Source organism: Triplophysa dalaica, chromosome 10 (assembly GCF_015846415.1).
Source record: "Triplophysa dalaica isolate WHDGS20190420 chromosome 10, ASM1584641v1, whole genome shotgun sequence".
NCBI classification, from domain to species: domain Eukaryota; kingdom Metazoa; phylum Chordata; class Actinopteri; order Cypriniformes; family Nemacheilidae; genus Triplophysa; species Triplophysa dalaica.
Genome location: NC_079551.1, coordinates 13,207,250 through 13,227,031, shown reverse-complemented (window position 1 = coordinate 13,227,031; position 19,782 = coordinate 13,207,250). Strand labels below are relative to the sequence as shown.

General features: G+C 35.3%; 2 protein-coding genes across 3 annotated transcripts in view; one reads left to right on the top strand and one right to left on the bottom strand.

Moving 5' to 3' along the window:
* LOC130430626 (SLAM family member 9-like) overlaps positions 1 to 19,782 on the top strand; it is a 31,633-nt gene that overhangs the window by 1,022 nt on the left and 10,829 nt on the right. Inside the window, 1 exon segment of the mRNA XM_056759786.1 lies at positions 7,059 to 7,242. Within this exon segment, the coding sequence (XP_056615764.1) occupies positions 7,059 to 7,242 (184 nt within the window).
* LOC130430250 (titin-like) lies at positions 15,848 to 18,081 on the bottom strand. Of its 2 annotated transcripts, XM_056759287.1 has the most exons (5): positions 18,001 to 18,081; positions 17,470 to 17,790; positions 16,589 to 16,701; positions 16,399 to 16,501; positions 15,848 to 16,325 (listed from the first exon to the last, which is right to left on the bottom strand). In XM_056759287.1, the coding sequence occupies exons 1-5, from the start codon at positions 18,041 to 18,043 to the stop codon at positions 16,186 to 16,188; spliced, it is 720 nt and encodes a 239-aa protein (XP_056615265.1). In that variant the 5' UTR covers positions 18,044 to 18,081; the 3' UTR covers positions 15,848 to 16,185. The 2 variants fall into 2 exon arrangements, with proteins under 2 accessions (XP_056615265.1, XP_056615264.1); XM_056759286.1 differs by having other exon boundaries at positions 16,399 to 16,701.

Sequence of the window (19,782 nt, the reverse complement as noted above, 5' to 3'; positions counted from 1 at the left end):
ATAAAGCAGTGATCATCATTGTAGCAGCGTTTGTGGTCATAGCAGCAGCAGTAGCTGTCATTGCCCTGAATCGCAAAAGACAAGCAGGACAGGACGGTGAGTGTTCAAGTACAGATGCCAAATTATGTTATGACACCTACAAACCTACAGTTTAAGACACTAGATGTATATTTAAATAACTCGATTGACTTCAAATGGTTTTCGTTGATTTAAGTTTAACTCTGTACTGACACCAACAGGAATAACGGAAGGAAAAATATCTTTTTTTACTTTTATTGATAGTTTTATCACAACTTTTTATTTTACAGTTGAGGAAACCGAGATGAAACCTATGAACAACAATAATATGGTAAGCCACTTTATTAATGTGTTTAAGGAAGTTGAATGGAAATGAAACCTGCACCATTTATCTATCTGCATCTTTATGAATGTTTACTGTTAAAAGTTACCAGTTACTTTCCTGTTCTTCTTTGTGACTTGTTCGTGTTTACAGGAACGTGATGACGATGAGGTTTCTGTGCCACTAGCAGCTTCAAATGGAGTTTCAGATGAGTGCAGTGTTCCTGTATCTTCACTTGTAGAACAATGAGCTGTAAAACCTTAAGCTAAATACACTTTGAGCCTAAACACCAGTGCTCTCCATAATGTCTGGGATCAAGACATTTATTTTTGAAGCTCTTTTTTTGGCTATAATGGATGTCCCTGGATCAGACACCCGCTAGAGTAAGAAGTAGCTTCACCCACCAGATCTATAAGTGGACCAGTTGGAACACAGCTTTAGTGAAACTGAAACACTGAAACTTTTTTAAGTGTAATGAGAGATTGTTATCATGTGCTGCTTTATGACAAATTTCAAACGGGTGACTAATAATCATACCTGAGAGAACAGGGAGGGTGTCAGGGGAGGTAAAGATACCAGAGAACAATACAAGGGCAATACACAGAATAAATCCAGAATTCACTGAAGAAACGCTAAGAAATGTCAAGTTTGGCGAAACATGATCAACAAAGAGGAATAGAGATAAGTTTATAAAAAGCTGAGGGGAGATGAATCGGGTGTAGCAACAATTAGTCGGTGAACAGAATTGTGGGAAATGTAGTCCACAGCAGGAGTTAATACTCTGGGTAAGAGATCTGCTGGTGATCAAGGGATGTCTCAGGCCCAGAATTCAAAGAGCTTAGAATTTTAAGGCAATTTTATGAACTTTTGTTACTTTTATAAATATTTTTATCGTATTTTACAAGATTTTTTTATTGTTATCGTTTCAAAAATGAACTTGAACACGTGTGCTTTGGATGGTGACTCTTATTCATGAAGGGCTCAAATGTATGCTACTGTAACTCCAGGATGACTCGTAATCATTGTATACAGTTGTTACAAATATTGTTATATTATGATAATGTTGTTTACACTGTATAAATGGTTGTTCCCTTAAATTAGGTCTGTGTTAAAGTTGTGTAGTCAGTTGTATGCATTGTAGGCCTACACACGCACTTACAACAGCACAGTTCTATAGATACTTACTGTAAGCACAACCTTTGTTTATTATGAGTTTACAGTCGGGGAATAAATTAAGTGAAGAGCTCATCAATACAATTTTGTATTTTTTTGCATTTATGTACGTTTATATAGTTAAATATATCACAACAGTTGGCAGCAATAAAAACATATAAAAAAATTGTTACTGTACCAACAACATCCATTTATTTTATCCATTCTCAGTTTATTCATTTGTTTAATTATTTTATTTGGATTTTTTTTCTATTTTTACCTCTTTAAACACATTAAGGAAAACATGATGTCAAAGTCACACTTTCGAGTTTCAATCTGTCCACTAGGTGGCCTCATTACTCTACAGTTTCGATATAAGATGCTCTTAAAGAAATTGTTCACCCCAAAAAAACATTCTGTCATCATTTACTCACCCTTTTGTCATTTCAAACCTACATGCAGAATACAAAGGAAGATATTTTGAAGAATGTGGGTTTTTAATGTTAATTTCTACTGTATGGACACAAACCAATAACAAATCAATGGGTACTTTGGATTTTTTGTCACTAGCTTTCTTCATATCTTCTTTTGTGCTTCATTTTGAGACTGAAGATCTTTCTGATGATGAAGAACATGACTAGAGTATCTGGTGATGTTAGGAATGAAAATATCATTAACCTTAAAACATTTATTTCAATCAAATTCAGTCTGATCTTTATCACTCCTGTTGTTTAAAGTCAGTTAATTTTGTGCACACGAGATGAAAACAAATTTGCATAACACAAACTTTATGCAGACAAAGTCTCAACTCGTGCACCAGCAAGCAGAATAAACCACATTCATTTAGCTCAGACCTCAACCAAACTACCAGTTCACAACACAAGTGAATGAAGAACACAAACTGACCAACATTTACACAAACACAGACAAACAGAACAAATGCTATAATTCAGTTCAGTATTTTATTTTGTGTCTGCAGAGTTTAATTTTGTTGACCATGTTTCTGTTCATATACTTATAGGAAACCTATTTGACAAAAGTATTTATAAGACAAAGTATGAGAAAACAGAAACATGTTCAATTGCAAAACTGTTATTCTATGAATGTCTCTGTGATAATGAGCATAAAGGAAGTAGATGAAAAGAAAGTCTATTATTTTCATGAATGTGTGTGATGTGTATTCATTGACCTGTGACAGATCTCTCATGTGAAGACTGTAGATGATCTCTTTGTATTCTGACATGTTCTTCTCATCTCTCACTATGTCATCTGAATGCGCATGTGTGTGTTATTAATGCAGTTTAATTTGTGTATTTATTAAACACTGCTGGATGAGCGGAAGGACACACTTACTCTCAAATCCTCCTTTGTGTTTGATGCACATAAAATACAAAGGAAATATAACAAATGTGTAATATGATATCATAATCACGCCCTGCGATGGGTTGGCACTCCATCCAGGGTGTATCCTGCCTTGATGCCCGATGACTCCTGAGATAGGCGCAGGCTCCCCGTGACCCGAGGTAGTTCGGATAAAGCGGTAGAAAATGGAATGGAATGGAATATCATAATCACATAAAGAAATAAAGGCATTCCTGTGGAGTCTAAGATAAGAGAAAAGGTTAATTCAGCTTGAAATGTGGCTCCAAACCGCAAGTGATAAAAAATGGATGTTAATTCGTTATAATGAGATGTAGATTCATCTAAAACGAAATGTTAATTCGTTATAGCGAAATATTAATCCGTTAAAACGAGATCTTAATTCGTCCTAACGAGATAATACAAGATATTTTATTTTGTTAAAATGAGATATCACTGAAATATTAATTCCTTATAAGGACATATTATTGATTTCAAACGAGATATGAATTAGTTAAATTATATGAATCCCTTAAAACGAGATACCAATCCGATAAAACGAAATACTTATTCGTCAAAATAAATAATAATTGTTTGAAACGAAATATAAATCGGTTAAAACGAGATACTAATTGGTAAAAAAAAAACGAATCCGTTGAAACGAAAAAATCGTTGAAACGAAACACTAATTGGTTAAAAAATACAAATCCGTTTAAACGAAATACTAATAACGAAATCATAATTAGTAAAAACGAAATATTAATTCGTTATAACGAATAAGCATCTCTTTGTCAACTCTTTGATACCCAAGTTTTGTGATAGCAGCAAAGTAGAAGCTTATTGTTTTCATTAATGAAACCCCACTTACACAATAGAGGAGAATTGTGTTAGATCTAGTGAAACAAATCTCATTCATTTATGTTTCATTCAGTTGTCTGCGCCCCTAAACGCACAATGTGCTTGAAAAGACAGTTACATATGTCGTATGTTAAAGAAAATGGTTATCCATACTCGTATAGCGTGCTGAATAAGCTTTTAATCACTCTCAGGATGTGATTTTTTAAATAGTATTTTTACAAGTAATAAGTATAAATCTTGATATCAAGGATATAATTTTTAACTTGTATCAATTGCTATTTGAGATATCAGTAATTACATTTTCACTAGTAAAAATTGTTATACTTGACATCAAATTTTTTATTTTAACTAGTAAAAAACCTAATTCTTGATATCTGTAATTGCATTTTTATTAGTTAAATATCACAATTGTCACGACCGGCTCAAAGCCGCGACAAATGTATGAAGCAATTATTCGAGTTAGTTTAGTTGCAAAAAAAAGTGTTTATTAACATAATAAATAAAACATGAAAACAACAGAGTCCAAGAGAACTCTGCCTAGCATTCAGGCGTCAGACAGAACCCAAATGTAGATCAAAACGAAACAAACGGGACCAGCCACACAACACACCAACAAGGAACAAGCTTTAAAGTGGGTAGACCAAGTGGGCATTTTTCCCTTGATGAGTCTACCTGCCACACCCACTAGCGGCTAGGTGTGTGTGCCTGCGAGGGTGTGGTTCACTTGTTTATTTCGTGTTTCCCTCTCGCGCGCACACACTTCAACTTCTGCGAACAAGTCTTGATGCGACTGTCAGCTGCTAGTCCACTTAGCAAAGACTCAGTGCGGGTCTGGATGTGCGGTCGTTAAGTCGTACAAGGACAAGAATTTCATACAGTTCTAGCTTATACAGCAAGTGAAAGGAGATTTTATAAACGGAAAGTTTTCGGCATCTGTTTCATAGGAGCGAAATAATGTCACTGACACTTTGTGTATTTTCTCTATTGCTGGTGAAAGGTAAGTTTTAAAGATTTACATTAAACATTTAACTTACAGCGCTAGTTCATCGATGGACTCGAGTGCAGAGAGTAAATTATTAAATAATTTTTAATCTTTATATTCATGATGCATGTTAGTTATGTCAGCGGTATTGGATGTTGCAGGAATTATCAAATTGTAAGGTTTTGTCAGGAGCTGTCACTTACAACTGTCCACATTGTTAAAAGTTTTTGCACTTGATCAAAGCTCAGAAACTGTTAAGAAATCAGTTGAATAGAAAGGAATTACGTTGAAAAATCTTCAATGAACAATTAAGAAGAACATGACCTCAGGCAACAAAGCAAACAACACAGTTACAGTTACAATTTGTCAGGGCATCATTTTTGCCTTTCTATATTAAGTCCGTTCTACTGTTACTTTGAACACACTGAAATATTTTCTCACATCTTTCAATTTTCTCCAGACTTTGTCGGTGCCGATAGCCTCATGGTTACAGTGACGAGATAAAGTGCTTACGTGCTCGCGCTGACCTGAGTTTATGCCCGTCTCGTTGTAAACTCATTAATAGTGATGATTTGAAAAAGCCCCTGAATGAGGCCTCAAATTTACGGTTTAGTCTTCTTCTTCTACTTCTACTTCTACTTCTTCTTTGTCTTCGTCTTCGTCTTCCTCGTCTTCTTCTTCGTCTTCTCCTTCTTCTTCTTCTTCGTCTTCTACTTCTACTTCTACTTCTACTTCTACTTCTACTTCTTCTTTGTCTTCGTCTTCGTCTTCCTCGTCTTCTTCTTCTTCTTTGTCTTCTCCTTCTTCTTCTTCTTCGTCTTCTACCAATATTTTGGCACGCTACTTGTCCCGCAGCTTTTGTTGTAGGCCCCTGAATGAGACCTCAAATTGACGGTTTATTCTTCGTCCTCTTCTTCTTCTTCTTCATCTTCTTCTTCGTCTTCTTCATCTTCTTCTTCTTCTTCTTTTCTTCTTCTTCGTCTTCTTAATCTTCTTCTTCTTCTTCTTCTTCGTCTTCTTCGTCTTCTTCTTCTTCTTCTTCTTCTTCTTCTTCTACTTCTACTTCTACTTCTACTTCTACTTATACTTATACTTATACTTATACTTATACTTATACTTATACTACTTCTACTTCTACTTCTACTTCTTCTTCTTCTTCGTCTTCTTCTACCAATATTTCGGCACGCTACTTGTCACAAAGCTTTTTTCGTAGGCTCCTGAAATTGCCTTTTCTGAGCGATCGGGCAGGGGGGTTCGATATGGGGGCAAAAACATACCCCAAAAATCTCATTGACTTAACATTGCACCGATCTTTTAGAAATTCTTCGAGAATTTTTTAGAAACATGCGGGTTACCACATTTGAAGAGCCTATCAGCCTCTGTAAGAACATACATCAAAATGGGGTGTAAATTGTACCCCTGGGGTGTAAGACCCCTAAAATACCCCATTGACCTATCATGGGGAGGAAACATGCCCATATAAGGTGCCAACTGTAATAACTGTCCTGAGCTGAATAACTTTGCAGTACAACCACTTAGACACAAGGGGGTGGGCTCATTTGACTCGGACAACCAATCAGTATCACATGGTCATCATGACGCTATGATGCCAGGGCCCTAGCAACCATTTAAAGCAACCTAGCAACCGTTCCCATAGACTCCCATCATAAAAGAACCAGGTGGATCTCTGCAGCACAGTGTCATAGACACAAGGTGATTCGCAATTGACTAAGACAACCAATCAGTATCCCAGGAACTTCATTACGTTAGGAAGGCATGCAAAACTAGCAACCAAACAGATTAGCCTTACAACCGTTTAGCAATACCTACATCTAAGCATCAGAACACTTAGAGACATGGGTGTTGGTTAATTTCACTCATAGCCTAGAGTGATTTTACTGGCAGACGCTAAGCCACGCCCCTAGCAACAAAACATGTTAACTTAGCAACCATTTAACTATACCTATAACTCTACATCAGAACATCGTAGAGACATGGGGGGTTGTTTGATTCACACATAGCCTATAGTATCATCAACTGGTAGATGCTAAGCCACGCCCCTAGCAACCAATCAGTTTAGACTAGCAACAGTTTAGGAAAACCTATACCTAAGCATCAGTACATCGTATATCTTTAACATCATAACTTTAACAAATAATTACTGGAAAATGTCTGCATTTCAGTGACATTGAAAAACTTTTTCCCAAATGTGCTCTTCAGGTGTGTTTGGTGTTGATGCAGATGTAGTGAAGTCAGTGTCAGTGATGGAGGGAGATTCTGTCACTCTACAACACTAATCTAACTCACATACAGACAGATGAACAGATACTTTGGCTATTTGGACTTCAAGCGAATCGTATAGCTGAGATTTATCATCAAACAGCCTACACATATGATCAAACTGGAAGATATGGAGGGAGACTGAGGATCAACACTCAGACTGGATCTCTCACCATCACAAACATCACAAGCACAGACTCTGGACTTCATGAACTTCAGATCATCAACAGCAGAGGGACATTGTATAAAAGATTCAATGTTTCTGTCTATGGTGAGTAATGTGAATTTCAGCCTTGTAGTCTGTCAATGGTCATTGATTTGTTTTTGTTTTTATAATACATTAATTAGAATAGAAACATTTCTAATTCATGTAAGTCTTAAATATATCAGAACAGCACAGTGTTAGTCTACGCACAGTATCAGGTGGTTAGGGTTTGGCTGGTTAAGGACTGCTTAGATGCTTTATGTAGACCATTTACAAACATTAAAAACCTCGCTGACAAAATACGTGAATTCTCAAGCAGCATTTAAATTGATGCTAGAACATTTCCTTAATTTTTTCCAGACCGTCTGACCGTTCCCATCATAAACCAAACTCAACATCACAACACCACTCATGTCATTAAGACATACTCAGGTATTGGTGTAGTTCATATATTTTGAAGTCATGATGTTTGGAAATTGTGAAGGAAGCAAGAGTGCTTTTGAACCAAATATCAGCGCAGCTGTCGGCAGCATTATTGCCAGTGCTTAAGAAGATATTCTGCTCATTCCAACACCGTACTTACACCGGGTGTGGCGCAATATGGCAAAATACAATATGACCCCATAGAACCCATTATAATTTGACATTTTATTCACACTGGATGTGGCACGACACAACAAACCCGTTAAAAACAAGCTGGTTGTTGTGTCGCACCGCTCACGTCCTGTGTAGACACTGTGTTGGAGTTTCAAAGAGATTGTTAGCAGATAGTTGTTACGATTGTTTGGACCTATTGAAATTGAAATTGAAAAGGACAGCAATTATGATAAAAATTATTGGTTAAAGCAACAACATATTTGTTCATTTGTGTAGACAAATAAACATCCACTATGGACATGCAGGTACACAACAAGTTTGGAAAAGTGTTTATGTAAAATGAAATCTATTTACCAATTATTGTTTCATGATGTCTAGTTGAGAACCGTTCACATGTCTGTGCCATCACAGCAGCAGCAGTGGTGTTGGTGGGTTTCATCGTGATTGTTGTTGCAGTCAAACACTGTCGAATCACTGAAAAATCAGGGCAAGAATGTAAGTATTACAGCAAATACAAGAAATCTTGTTTAGTTAAAGATTGTAGCTTATATGAATGATAAAGGCGCTATGGTGGTTATTGTATCTTTGAATGATGCTTAATAGATCTTATTTGGATCTTTAAGAAGTCCAAGCATTCCTATAGCGATAACAAATGAGAAAGACACCTTCCATGGCAATACCATTTAATAACCAAAATTCATTGGCTTTTAAAAATCCCACAGCGAGTTATTTTGCACATTAGCTTCTAGTGTGGACATTATTAAATATATAATTGTTTCTGTCCAATTTAGAGAGACTTTCCAAATATTTTTATTGACAAACAGGAGCACACACAACACGCAAACATTCAGCTATGGACTGGACAAAATAGAGCTGAATTTCCTATAGTGGAAAAGACAAACATCTGGTGTCATAACTATGGAAAAAAATAACATATCCCTGATCACATTAGTCCTGGTACAAGATTGCACGCCACAGAGCATATGGTTGTCCAGCCGGGTAAACAAAGAGTTTACAGTAAGAAAGAGAAAGACTTTTACAATAGTGACGTAACTTTTATATCGTATCACTTAAAATCAATTCAGTATGTAAACAATTCTGATTATATGTATGATTTAATTTACAATGTTTTATTCATTTGGCATGTATAAGGTATTTGCCGCAATTATCATGAGTGCCATCTCCCATTATAAACATCAAAAGACGTTGAACATTTTTCATTGTCACAAACCAATACATAATTTAACGTCACATAGAAATCTGCATACAAAAATCATTTTACTCAATAGATTTGTTGAAGGTGCAGTTGTGTCAATGTGATTGTGTCCTGGTGGCCACTTTGTCTGTAAATGCCATTCACATGTTATAATGACACTGTCATGGCTTGAAAGAATGAATGATCTTAGATCATTTAAATATGTCATCACTCGCAGCTGAGAAATATTTCTGCCCTCCAAAGATCTAGCAGTGATAAACTATTCTGTTCTGTTTACTAACATACAACCAGTCAGGTCACAACTGCTGCTCACTGGATATTTTATCTTTCTTTAACCATTCCCTGTAAACCCTATGGCCTCTATATGTGTGTAACATCAGTGTGTAGAGTAACAGAATCTCCCTCCATAACTGACACCGACTTCACTTCATCTGCATCAACACCAAACACCTGCTGTTGTCTTATTATCATCACATCACCCTAATGTAGTGTAATATCGTGCCAGCCTATGGGCAAATATAATTACAACGAAAACGCTACAACAATGTCTATGAAAAAGTTTTAATTTGTCTGGCATAATGCATTCATAAATGTGTTAACAATCTTGTGTTTAATCATATTCATACTCATGTAAATGATAACAGTAATATTTTCTATCTAATATTCTAATATTACTGTTGCTAAAACTTGTTTCTATCAATAAGAAGCCACATCGTGACCACAAAGCATTAAAGAATTGTTTATCCAAAAATAAACCAACACTTCTGTCATCATTTACTCACCTTGTGGAGGATTTGGGCCTATTATGTGAAAGATCATAATCTCACTAATATCATCCTCATTGGCAGAACAGAATAACAAAATTCATCATAAATGTAATCATAATTTACAAATACAAGACTATGCGTAACTTTTTTTCATGAATGATTGTCAAAATGAATATTTGTATCAAATGTTAAGTGTATTTGACCAGTTCACTCTTGTTAAGTGTCTTCAGGACTTCAGACAGGCAAAACAGAAACATGGATTGTGTTAATTTCATTCCTAAAGTTGTACAGTAGCTGGCGGAACCAGGAACAGATACCAATAAATAAAAAATAAACGTATCCAACGAGCCTTTGCAAAAAAATTTATATTCTTCAGCACTTCAATTCAAAATCACTTTACATTATGTTGATGCTATTGTGAAGATACTTTATGTGGAATGCATGTTTTTTTCTTTTGTTGTGTCTATCTGTTGTAGGCCTATACATGTTTTCTGTTACTTAATCAAGATATTTGCAGTCATCCTCACATTATCATGATAGTGTCATCTCCGAGTAGAAACATACAGAAAAGTAATTTAACAAATTCAATTTTTTTCAGTGTTGGATTGCATTATTGAAGATCTACTCAGTATCATTTAGCAAATTCTTGTACACATTAGATTTGAAAGGAAGGGAGTAACAGATTAAACACTTAGCTTGAAAAGCTTAGAATTAATTGTCATTGACATGTTTTAGTTAAACTAACTAAACTTTCTGAATATGTTCAACCTAAAACTATAACCAATAATACCAGTAATGTATATTAAAGTATAAGGACTGTAAAGAAACAGACTGTGCAAAGATGCCTACAAACAAGAGTCAATAGTCAACAGGGAAGTCAAAAGGTCTGACTACAAAACAGATACCATTAGACCTTATCACAGAAGCCATGAAGTAAATTTTTTTCAACAACAATGAAAAAAAAGCAAGAACAATTCCTGTAATGATCTATCCTGTTACACTGAGAGGTTCATTTCGCAGAAATGCCACGATCTATTAATAACAACTCAACCACAAAAGATGTAACCCAGGGTTTGTATCTGACTAAAAGACTCATTTCGCAGAAATAACACGATCTATTAATAACAACTCAACCACAAAATATCTAGCCCAGGGTTTGTATCTGACTGAAAAATTCCTCTTCACCCTCAACCAACTGGTTTAAGTAATTTTCAAATTCCAATCAGGGAAACACCTTGAAGATTTTAGCCCCTATGTGTTGGACTTTAAAATCAAGTATTCATGAATAAACATTGCTTATCATTTTTGGTGTTTGGAGCCATAACATGACAATCCCAGTTAATTTAATCTAGATCCATAAACTTCAAAAATGTAAGTACAATTTTAGAAAGTTTTGATGACGAATACCTATACGCCATTACATCTGAATATATGATTATTCATTCTTGATCAAATTATGAGAACAGACTTCAAATCGCTTCTTTTTAGTATAATTTATGGTATAATTTATAAGATAGGAAATCACACAAGTGTATTTGTTGCAGGTATCAATGCGATTGTGTCCTGTCTGTAAATGCCTTTGACATGATGGTAAAATGATACACCGTAATGACTTCGTCTGTCCAGCAATATAATCTTTAATTACAAATCATTCGTTACAAAAAGATGAGAAATATTTATAAATGTCAAACGTTTGTCGTTGTAATCAACAGTGCGGTTCTGTTTAATAACAGAAAACCAGTCCTGTAAGACAGTTATGCAAAAAAAATATTTATTTTATTTGCTGTATGATCTTGAACATCGTGTTGGAAAAATGCCGAAAAAAAAACAGAAATCAGAGTTCCTGTGGTCAAATATAACTTGAATGCAGAAGTTTACAACACAAGCTGAATTTTCCACAATTGTATTGACAAACATATAACAATCAATACTGCTAATGGCAAAAAGTGTCAGTCTGATTGAAATAATTTGCATATTCAGATGCATGATCACATGAGTACAGTCACAATAGTGCACATACTGACTTTCTGATTGAAGATAGATAAACTCTAAACTGAATTACAAACAGAATGAATGTTACCTTATGCATGGGCTTCCTGAAGGCGTTGTGCTTACACAGGCGTGCTGGTCTGGTCTATCATGTCTGGGTGTGCACTATTGTTATTACACATTATTAATTTGCAAAATTGATGAAACAACAGTGTGGCATAAATACTCACTTTCATTGCTTGTTTTTGTAGTGGTAGTAAATCAAACAAACAGATGTAACTATGACCAGCAGCACAGCAACAGCTATCAGCAGTGTTAAATGTGGTAAACGCTTCCTGAAATCTGTCAAACACAAAGAAAAGCAACCATTAAATCACTGTTAGTTTCACCATGTTTGACCTGTGTCAGTTTCAAGAAGGTATATGAATGAATGAATGAATGAATGAATGATCCCTGCAAATTCACACATTTACAATAATGTTTTTAAAAAGTGTATGTTTTATTTGTAAATCGTATATGTCGCTCTGTGTTCTGGCTAATGTTGCCTTGTCTGACCCGCCCTATACTGGAGTATGAAAATAAATAGTTACAGCTACCAACACAGGTTATAAGCAAGTCTCTTGGACCAAATCCAGATTCCTCAGTGTAAGTCATGTATGAATGAAAGTGTAGGTGAGTGGGGAGAGACTGTTATCGGGACAACCCCCTTTATGTTCCTTTGTTGGTTTCCCAGCTAACATAGATTGTGCGCCTTCTACACAAAATAATTAAAGATGACCATTCTTAAAGGCAAAATTCGTATGTATTTTAATATAACATAGATTGTGGTTAACATTAATAGAAATAACAACTAAAAGACATTTGTAATAAAAATCTTCCTAATTATTGTTTTACAAGTCAAATTATTCGTAATAAGCAAGCTTTATGAGTGGGTTTCGAAGATAGAGTCGTTGAGTCCAGAATACAGGCGCTTTAACAACAAGGCCAAAGTCTAACGTAAGTTGTGGGACAACTTCTAGGAGTCACCGAGTGAAGTTTACCTGCACAGATTACTCATGGTCTCCGTTACGCATAATACGCGTTAAGAATATCAGTCATAGGTGCCCTGCGGGTACAGGAAAATTCGACAGATTACCTGTTTAACCTGAAAAACAAGATTAGTTACACACGTTGAAAACACGTGACAGTTTTAAGAAGAATTTCCCGAAAGTGGAGTGACCACCAAAAATGTTGATGCTCTGGCCCAAATAGCAGGCATCCACATAAGCATCATTTATTGTGTTTCGTAATCTTTTGCTTGAGAAAGTATTATTATGTGAAAATCAGTGACGTAACTTTGTTTTGAAAATCGTGGGGACCAAGACGACACAAACAATACTTTGATACATTGTTTCTGTAATAACTCGTTGGGAATATTCATGTGCGTCACAAGCGCGAAATTTGATTAAACGCATTTATTTGTGGTAAAATAAACCTAACGAATGTGTGTTTTCCTCATTTAAAACATTGGGTGTTTGACAAAGATGACCTGTAGGTGGGTCAAGGATTGAGACGTTTGGGACCCCCTGCTAATGAGGACAAACATTCAAGGGGAAACGGATGGAAAATTATATCTTTAAAAAAATCTTATTTTCACTACGTGAATTGCCAGAAAGGCTACAAATATATACTATACAACGAACTTTCTCAATTTCTTTTGAACTCATGAACCTACAAAGTTGTGACTTTTTCCATTCATATGAGATTTCTAAGTATCAAAATGTAATTAGTTTGCAATAGACGACAGCAACCGCATGTCGAGAACAATAAGGAAAGCACCAAAGTGCAACTAAGAGCAAAATGTTTGGTACATTAATGACTTGAACAGCCATTTTAAAATATTTTCATAGTTTTATAAAACAAAAAAAACTTTACAATCTGATATGTGATAGGGAAAAAGTTCAACAAACTGCAGTCCTGCTGAATTCGGCATGGTAAACAGACACTCCGTATTTTTTATTTCTTCCAATAAGTGGTGGTGACAAAATAGACTTGAGAAATTTGTATTTTATTTTTATAGTTATTTTCAAACAATGAGTTGTTGCCTACGTAGCCTAGAAACATTTTTAGTACAAATATTTTTTGTCATTTATAAACTTCCTATTTATGTTATCAAAATTCAAGTTATATTAAAATAAATATGAATTTTCCTTTAAAAAAAATAATTTTCTAATATTTTTATTTATTCAGTTTGTTTGTATAGTAGGGGTGCAATCTAAAATCTTGCCTATAGTTGTACTTTTGATAATCAGTTATGTAATATTAAAATAAAAAAAGACACCTACAAAATGCAGCAATGCCAGGATCTGAGGAAAGAGGTTTGCTCAGTAATATTCATGTTCTGTGAGGTCAGTCTGATGCCATTGTCTTCCACAGGTCTGGAACATGCAGATGAAGGTACTTAGAAGTGAAGGTTTACTATACCAAGCTTACCGTGGGATAGAAAAAGTTGTGATAAACTTTAAATCATAATACTGTACATTCTCTTAATGTGTGTCCCAAGCCATAAATCACAAGTCACATGACTACAGTACTGTTGTTGCTCCTATTTTTGATGCTTTAGTATTTTTACTTGTATAAGTCTTGAATCAGAAAATCAGTTACTTGTCAATATGCACTTGTGTGCCTGTGCTCGTTTGATCATACAACTGAATATACAGATAACTGTGCACTTACTGCCCTCTTGTGGCCACTTTTTTCTGCCATGATTAACAGTCCTTATCTTTAGAATTGTTAGATTGTTGTTGTATAAATGTGCAGAACAATTACACTTGGTTACGTTTTACTTTGTGTATTTTATAAATGCACAGAAAGTGAAATACTCTTTAAAATAATATTACTATAAAATTGAGTGTTTTGAGTAACTTAGAAACAGATACACTTAAGGTATAATGTTTGTATACATTGCAAACATTATGTCCCCCCTAAATAAAAGAATGACAGTGAAACTATTGGTAAGTCAAAGCTTTGGTGTCTTGTGGTCAAAATCACATGACCTCTCAGATGTCCAGTCATATTTGAGGGCGGAGCAATCAACAAACAAAAAGTACATGGTGAGAAGACTCAAGGTCAAACTTGATATTAAGGAGTAGGAATTCATTTTAAACAAAGCAGTCCTGCTACTTTTTTGGTCTAATGTGCTTATGAAATGTGTTTCCATCAAAATGTAGTATAACTTTGTATGTATAAACTTTATATTTTATTTTTTAATTTCCTAGTGTCCCACTTTAGGACATGTGGTTTCTCCTGGGTATTTTAAAAATGGTATTGGTTGTGTATGTAATGTTTTGGCTAAACATCTCAATATTTCACAAAATCCTAAATTCATAAAATGTCCCACTTTAGGGCAATTCACATCTTCTGGGATTGCAGTCCTTTGAAGATTGTTTCATTTTATAAGGTTAAATAATAAAGTTATTATTAAAATTAGTTGTGTATGCTGAATGGGTGAGATTGGAAATGTAATTGAAATATTAATGTAAAATAACATAGTTTACGTAATTTGTGCTTCCACGCCCACTTGACGCTCATCAAAAACGCACACATGCGCAGACAACCCCTAAAGCTTAGTATCATTTCCTTAAAATGAACTAACCCTGGAACAAAACCTGCTCCGGTTGCTATGGTTACTTACAGACCCTGAAAGTTATCTCCGTTTTTGGAACCGCAAGTTGGGGTTATCAGCTAACTAAACCTTAAACTTGCCCAAGTATGTCACAAAACCAGCTATCTGGAATACACCCCTGATGAGATCACAGAAACCCCTACATTGTTGTGCAGAGCATCTGTTTGAGAACATAGAGTCCCAGCACAGCTATACATGCATTATCTGTAAGATTTTTGACAGTGCTGTGATTTATTTGTTGCTGTTAAGCTAGACATCAATCTAATATAATGGATGAGTTCATAAAGAACAAACACACATAATGCTCTAAAACAACAAAAGACAAAATTATTTTCATCCATTTATTATTACTACTTATACTTTCACTCCTGGACGGATGATGTCTGTTCTCTGCTCTCCAACTGTCTGATGTATCTTAATTGATCAACTAATACTGCAACAGTTGCAACACCCATTTTATTCACACCACTCATACACACACACACACACAAATGCACCTACAAAACATCAATAGACAAGCACACAGTCATGTCCACCACCAGAACGAGACCACATCTCTTTGCACTCCGACACAATTGAAGTCACCGGGTTGTACTTGAAACAAAGCTCCAAGAGTGTCGCATGCATTCGCAGATCAAAACAAAATACTAGAAATACGGTTTGTTGTCTTGACAAGAAAAAACACAATGAATGTGATGATACTTTACTGCTGCCGGTTAACATTCTTCAATGATCGATCAGCTGTCCATCACACAACTGTATACAATCTTTAAAAGTCATTTTGAGACGGACTGCGTGTGTTCTCGTTCATTCAGTCTGTGTTTCCTGCAGAAGCAGATGATCAGAAGTGTAGACACAATCTTCAGAGTTCCGAGAGCCGCACAACACATCCCAAGTTTATGAATAAAGGTGAGACCTGTCATGAACCACAAGCGTCATTACTGTAAGTGATCTGATCTCAGATCAGTGAATAAACTGTCGTACTCTACCTGAACACGGCTGACAGACATCAGTGATGTTGAGATGTTGTGTGTGGTTTGAGATGGTGTTGTTGATGACACATCTGTATGTGTTTGTATCCTGATATTCCACCTCCAGAGGTAGAGAGAGTTTGATATTGTGATCAGACACACTGATGTTGGACAATAAACTGTTTCCTTTGTACCAGGAGAGACTCACATGTGTCACATTCATCACTGAACACAACAACACACATTTTGACACTGAAGATCTTCCTGATGATGAAGAACATTGAGAAGAGTTTCTGATGATGACAGGATCAGGCAGACGAGCTGGAAAAAACAGTAAATACAAATACATTGATTAGTTGTGTAACATTTATGAACTAACACCATATTCAGCAGAACAGACCTCTTTAAAGTTACTAAAAATAAAGCAAACCAAGCTGACAGATAAGACTAAGAAACAATATAGCTGCAAGCAGTAGATATGTGTTCGAGCTCGAAACAAAGAGAAATATTTGTGCATATGTATGACGAGTTTATATAAATAAACTATACATATGTGACCCGTGCTTAATGAGTCTAATTTTGAGCTAAAGGCAAAAGTGAAAAAAGTCTTGAATTTGGTAAATTTTAAGGTTTTCATAAAAATAAAGACCAGTAAGCCCTCGTCTAGAGATCCAAATGCTACAAATGGTAATTAAACATCCAAAATGATCTTTGAGTCAAGGGATGAGTCACCATCAGGAGCAAGGCACTTGCGAGTGTGAGGTTTTGGTTTTGGTTTTGAAAGGAAACTGAAGGAATAAAAAAAATAGTGTGCAGGAGTTTAAAAAAGTATGTTGTTTTCATGAACATAAAAATACAAGCATACATATAATTCAACTTAAAACTGTGGTTGGCGCTGGAGGCTTTGAAATAGAGAATCTGCTATTGTAACAGTCCAGATTGTCTTTTATCTTTATGCCATTTAATAACTTTTGTATGTCATGTTCTATTGACTATGAATACATTATGATAACATTGAAAGACCTTCAGTATAAAACCTTCAGCTGAGTGGTTGCATTAATAAATAATTGTTAGGAAAATTTAACTCACGATTGACGAAAACTGTGAATGTCTTGTACAGGGTTCCGGTACTTCTGATGATGTGTAGTTTGTAAACTCCAGAGTCTGTGATTCTGATGTTTGTGATTCTCAAAGATCCAGTTTCATTTTCCAGCTTCAGTCTGTCTCTGAATATCTCAATATTATCATATATTGGGGGGTTCCAATGATAGATTTCGGCAATGCGAGCATTTTTAGGTCCAAACCTCCAAAGTATTTGGTCATCTGTGAGTGTTTCAGTAACATCAGTGGACAGTGTGACAGAATCTCCCTCCGTCACTGACACAGACTTCACTTCATCTGCATCAACACCTGAAACATTTATACACACATGAAGCTTCACAGCAGTGAAAGTTTGTCAGTGTATATAGAGGAAGTGTCTGAGATCAGGAAATCTCAGTGGATAGTTTTCACTTTGCTAATTTGTGTCATTTTATAAGTAAGCTAACAGTTTTCATGGCTTTAATTATTCTTACCAAAACGTTTTTATTGTGGTAGTTTAAATGATTATGAAAATCTTACCCCACATAAAGATGAAAATCAAGATAAAACGGCACACAGACATCTCTGACAGGCAGACAGTTTGAGTTGTGGTGAGCTCAGTTGCTTCAGTAGAACAGATTCTGACGGTAAATGTGGGCGTATTATTCTCATTTATTTCCATTGTGAGACAGAGCTCGCCCAGACAACTGTGTCATTTCAACAAACTTTGACATATATATAATATATATATATACACAATATATAAATGTAAGAGTTATATGATGTTTTTCACTTTTGTAAGCTGTTATATACAGTTGAGTTGTTACTGTGTATGTCAGGAAACTGCATCACCATCATTGTGGTTAGTGTTCACACCTGCATTCTGTCCACAACAGACACTTTGTTTCATTAACTATATAAAAGTTTTGTTATTTCTCTACATTTCAACAGTCAGAAGAATAAAATATATATTTATCACAAGTGGCTCAATCAGTAATTCCTGTATTTGAAATACAGTTTGTCCTTTTAAGTTTAAGATTAATTTACTGCCATGTTACTTTATTAAAGTCTCACTTAGTTTTAGAGAGATTTCTAATTTGATCTTCTTAAACAAGTTCAGTTATGTAGCGGTCAAAACTATTTCCACTTGACAGGTTGTCATCACTTCCGGCTGGTTAGTAAAAGAGGTCTGGTATAGTAATGTTGTGGGTGGCGCTCAATGTGACCGTCATGTGTTACATTCTTTTTCCGAGTATGCTCACATATGTTTGCTTTGATCATGTCAAGGTGTGAATGATTCTAGTAGCATTAGCTTTCATTTCCTTTAAGCGCCATAAACAAGCAGGACAGGAAAGTTACAGTAAAGATGCCAAATAATGCTTGTGATACCTGTAAGAGTTTTGTGTGTTAAAACACTTGAACTACCCATAGAAGACTGTGATTAATCTGACATGCGTTTCATTTGATTTGAGTTTAACTAACTCTGTACTGAACCCCTGATCTGAAAAAACCTGAAGGAAGAAAATTTGTACTTTTACTTTTTTATCTACAGCTTCATAAAAAATTTTAACGGTTCAAGAAACGGAGATGAAACGTATGAACAACGATAATACGATAACGCCACTGTATTTATGTTTTTAATTAGGCCTAAATTGAATGGCAAGAAGACACAACCTGCACAATAAAGAAAGTATATTATAAAACAGATGATGTAACAAGATTTCTAATATATTCAGCCAAATGAGGTAAATAGGCAGCGGATCCTTTTATTAAGTGTTTATCTGCATCTATAAATGATGCTTTATATTAAAGTATTTACATTACCAGTTACTTTCTTGTTCCTCTTTGTGACTGGTTTCATGTGTTCTTACAGGCATGTGATAGCGATGAGGTTTCTGTGCCACTAGCAGCTTCAAATGGAGTTTCACATGAGTGCAGTGTTCCTTTATCTTCACTGGTAGAGCAATGAGCTGGAAAACCTTAAGGTCCTAGAAGACACGCTTAATACACTTTAAGTCTTAACACAAGAGCTGTCCATAATGTCTGGAATTGAAACAATCATCTGTGAAGCTCATTTTTTAAGCTATATGTGATGTCCCTGAATAAGACACCAACTGTGGTGAGAAGTTGACACACGCATCAGACTGAAGTGGACCTGTTGGATCACAGCTTTAGTGGAACTGAAATATACATATTTTTAAAGAGAAATTGTTATTTCTGTGGGAAGCTTTAAGACAATTTTCAAACGGGTGACAAATAGTCATACCTGAGAAACAGACAGAGTGTCAGGGGAGGTTAAGAATCAGTACCAGAGAACAAGTC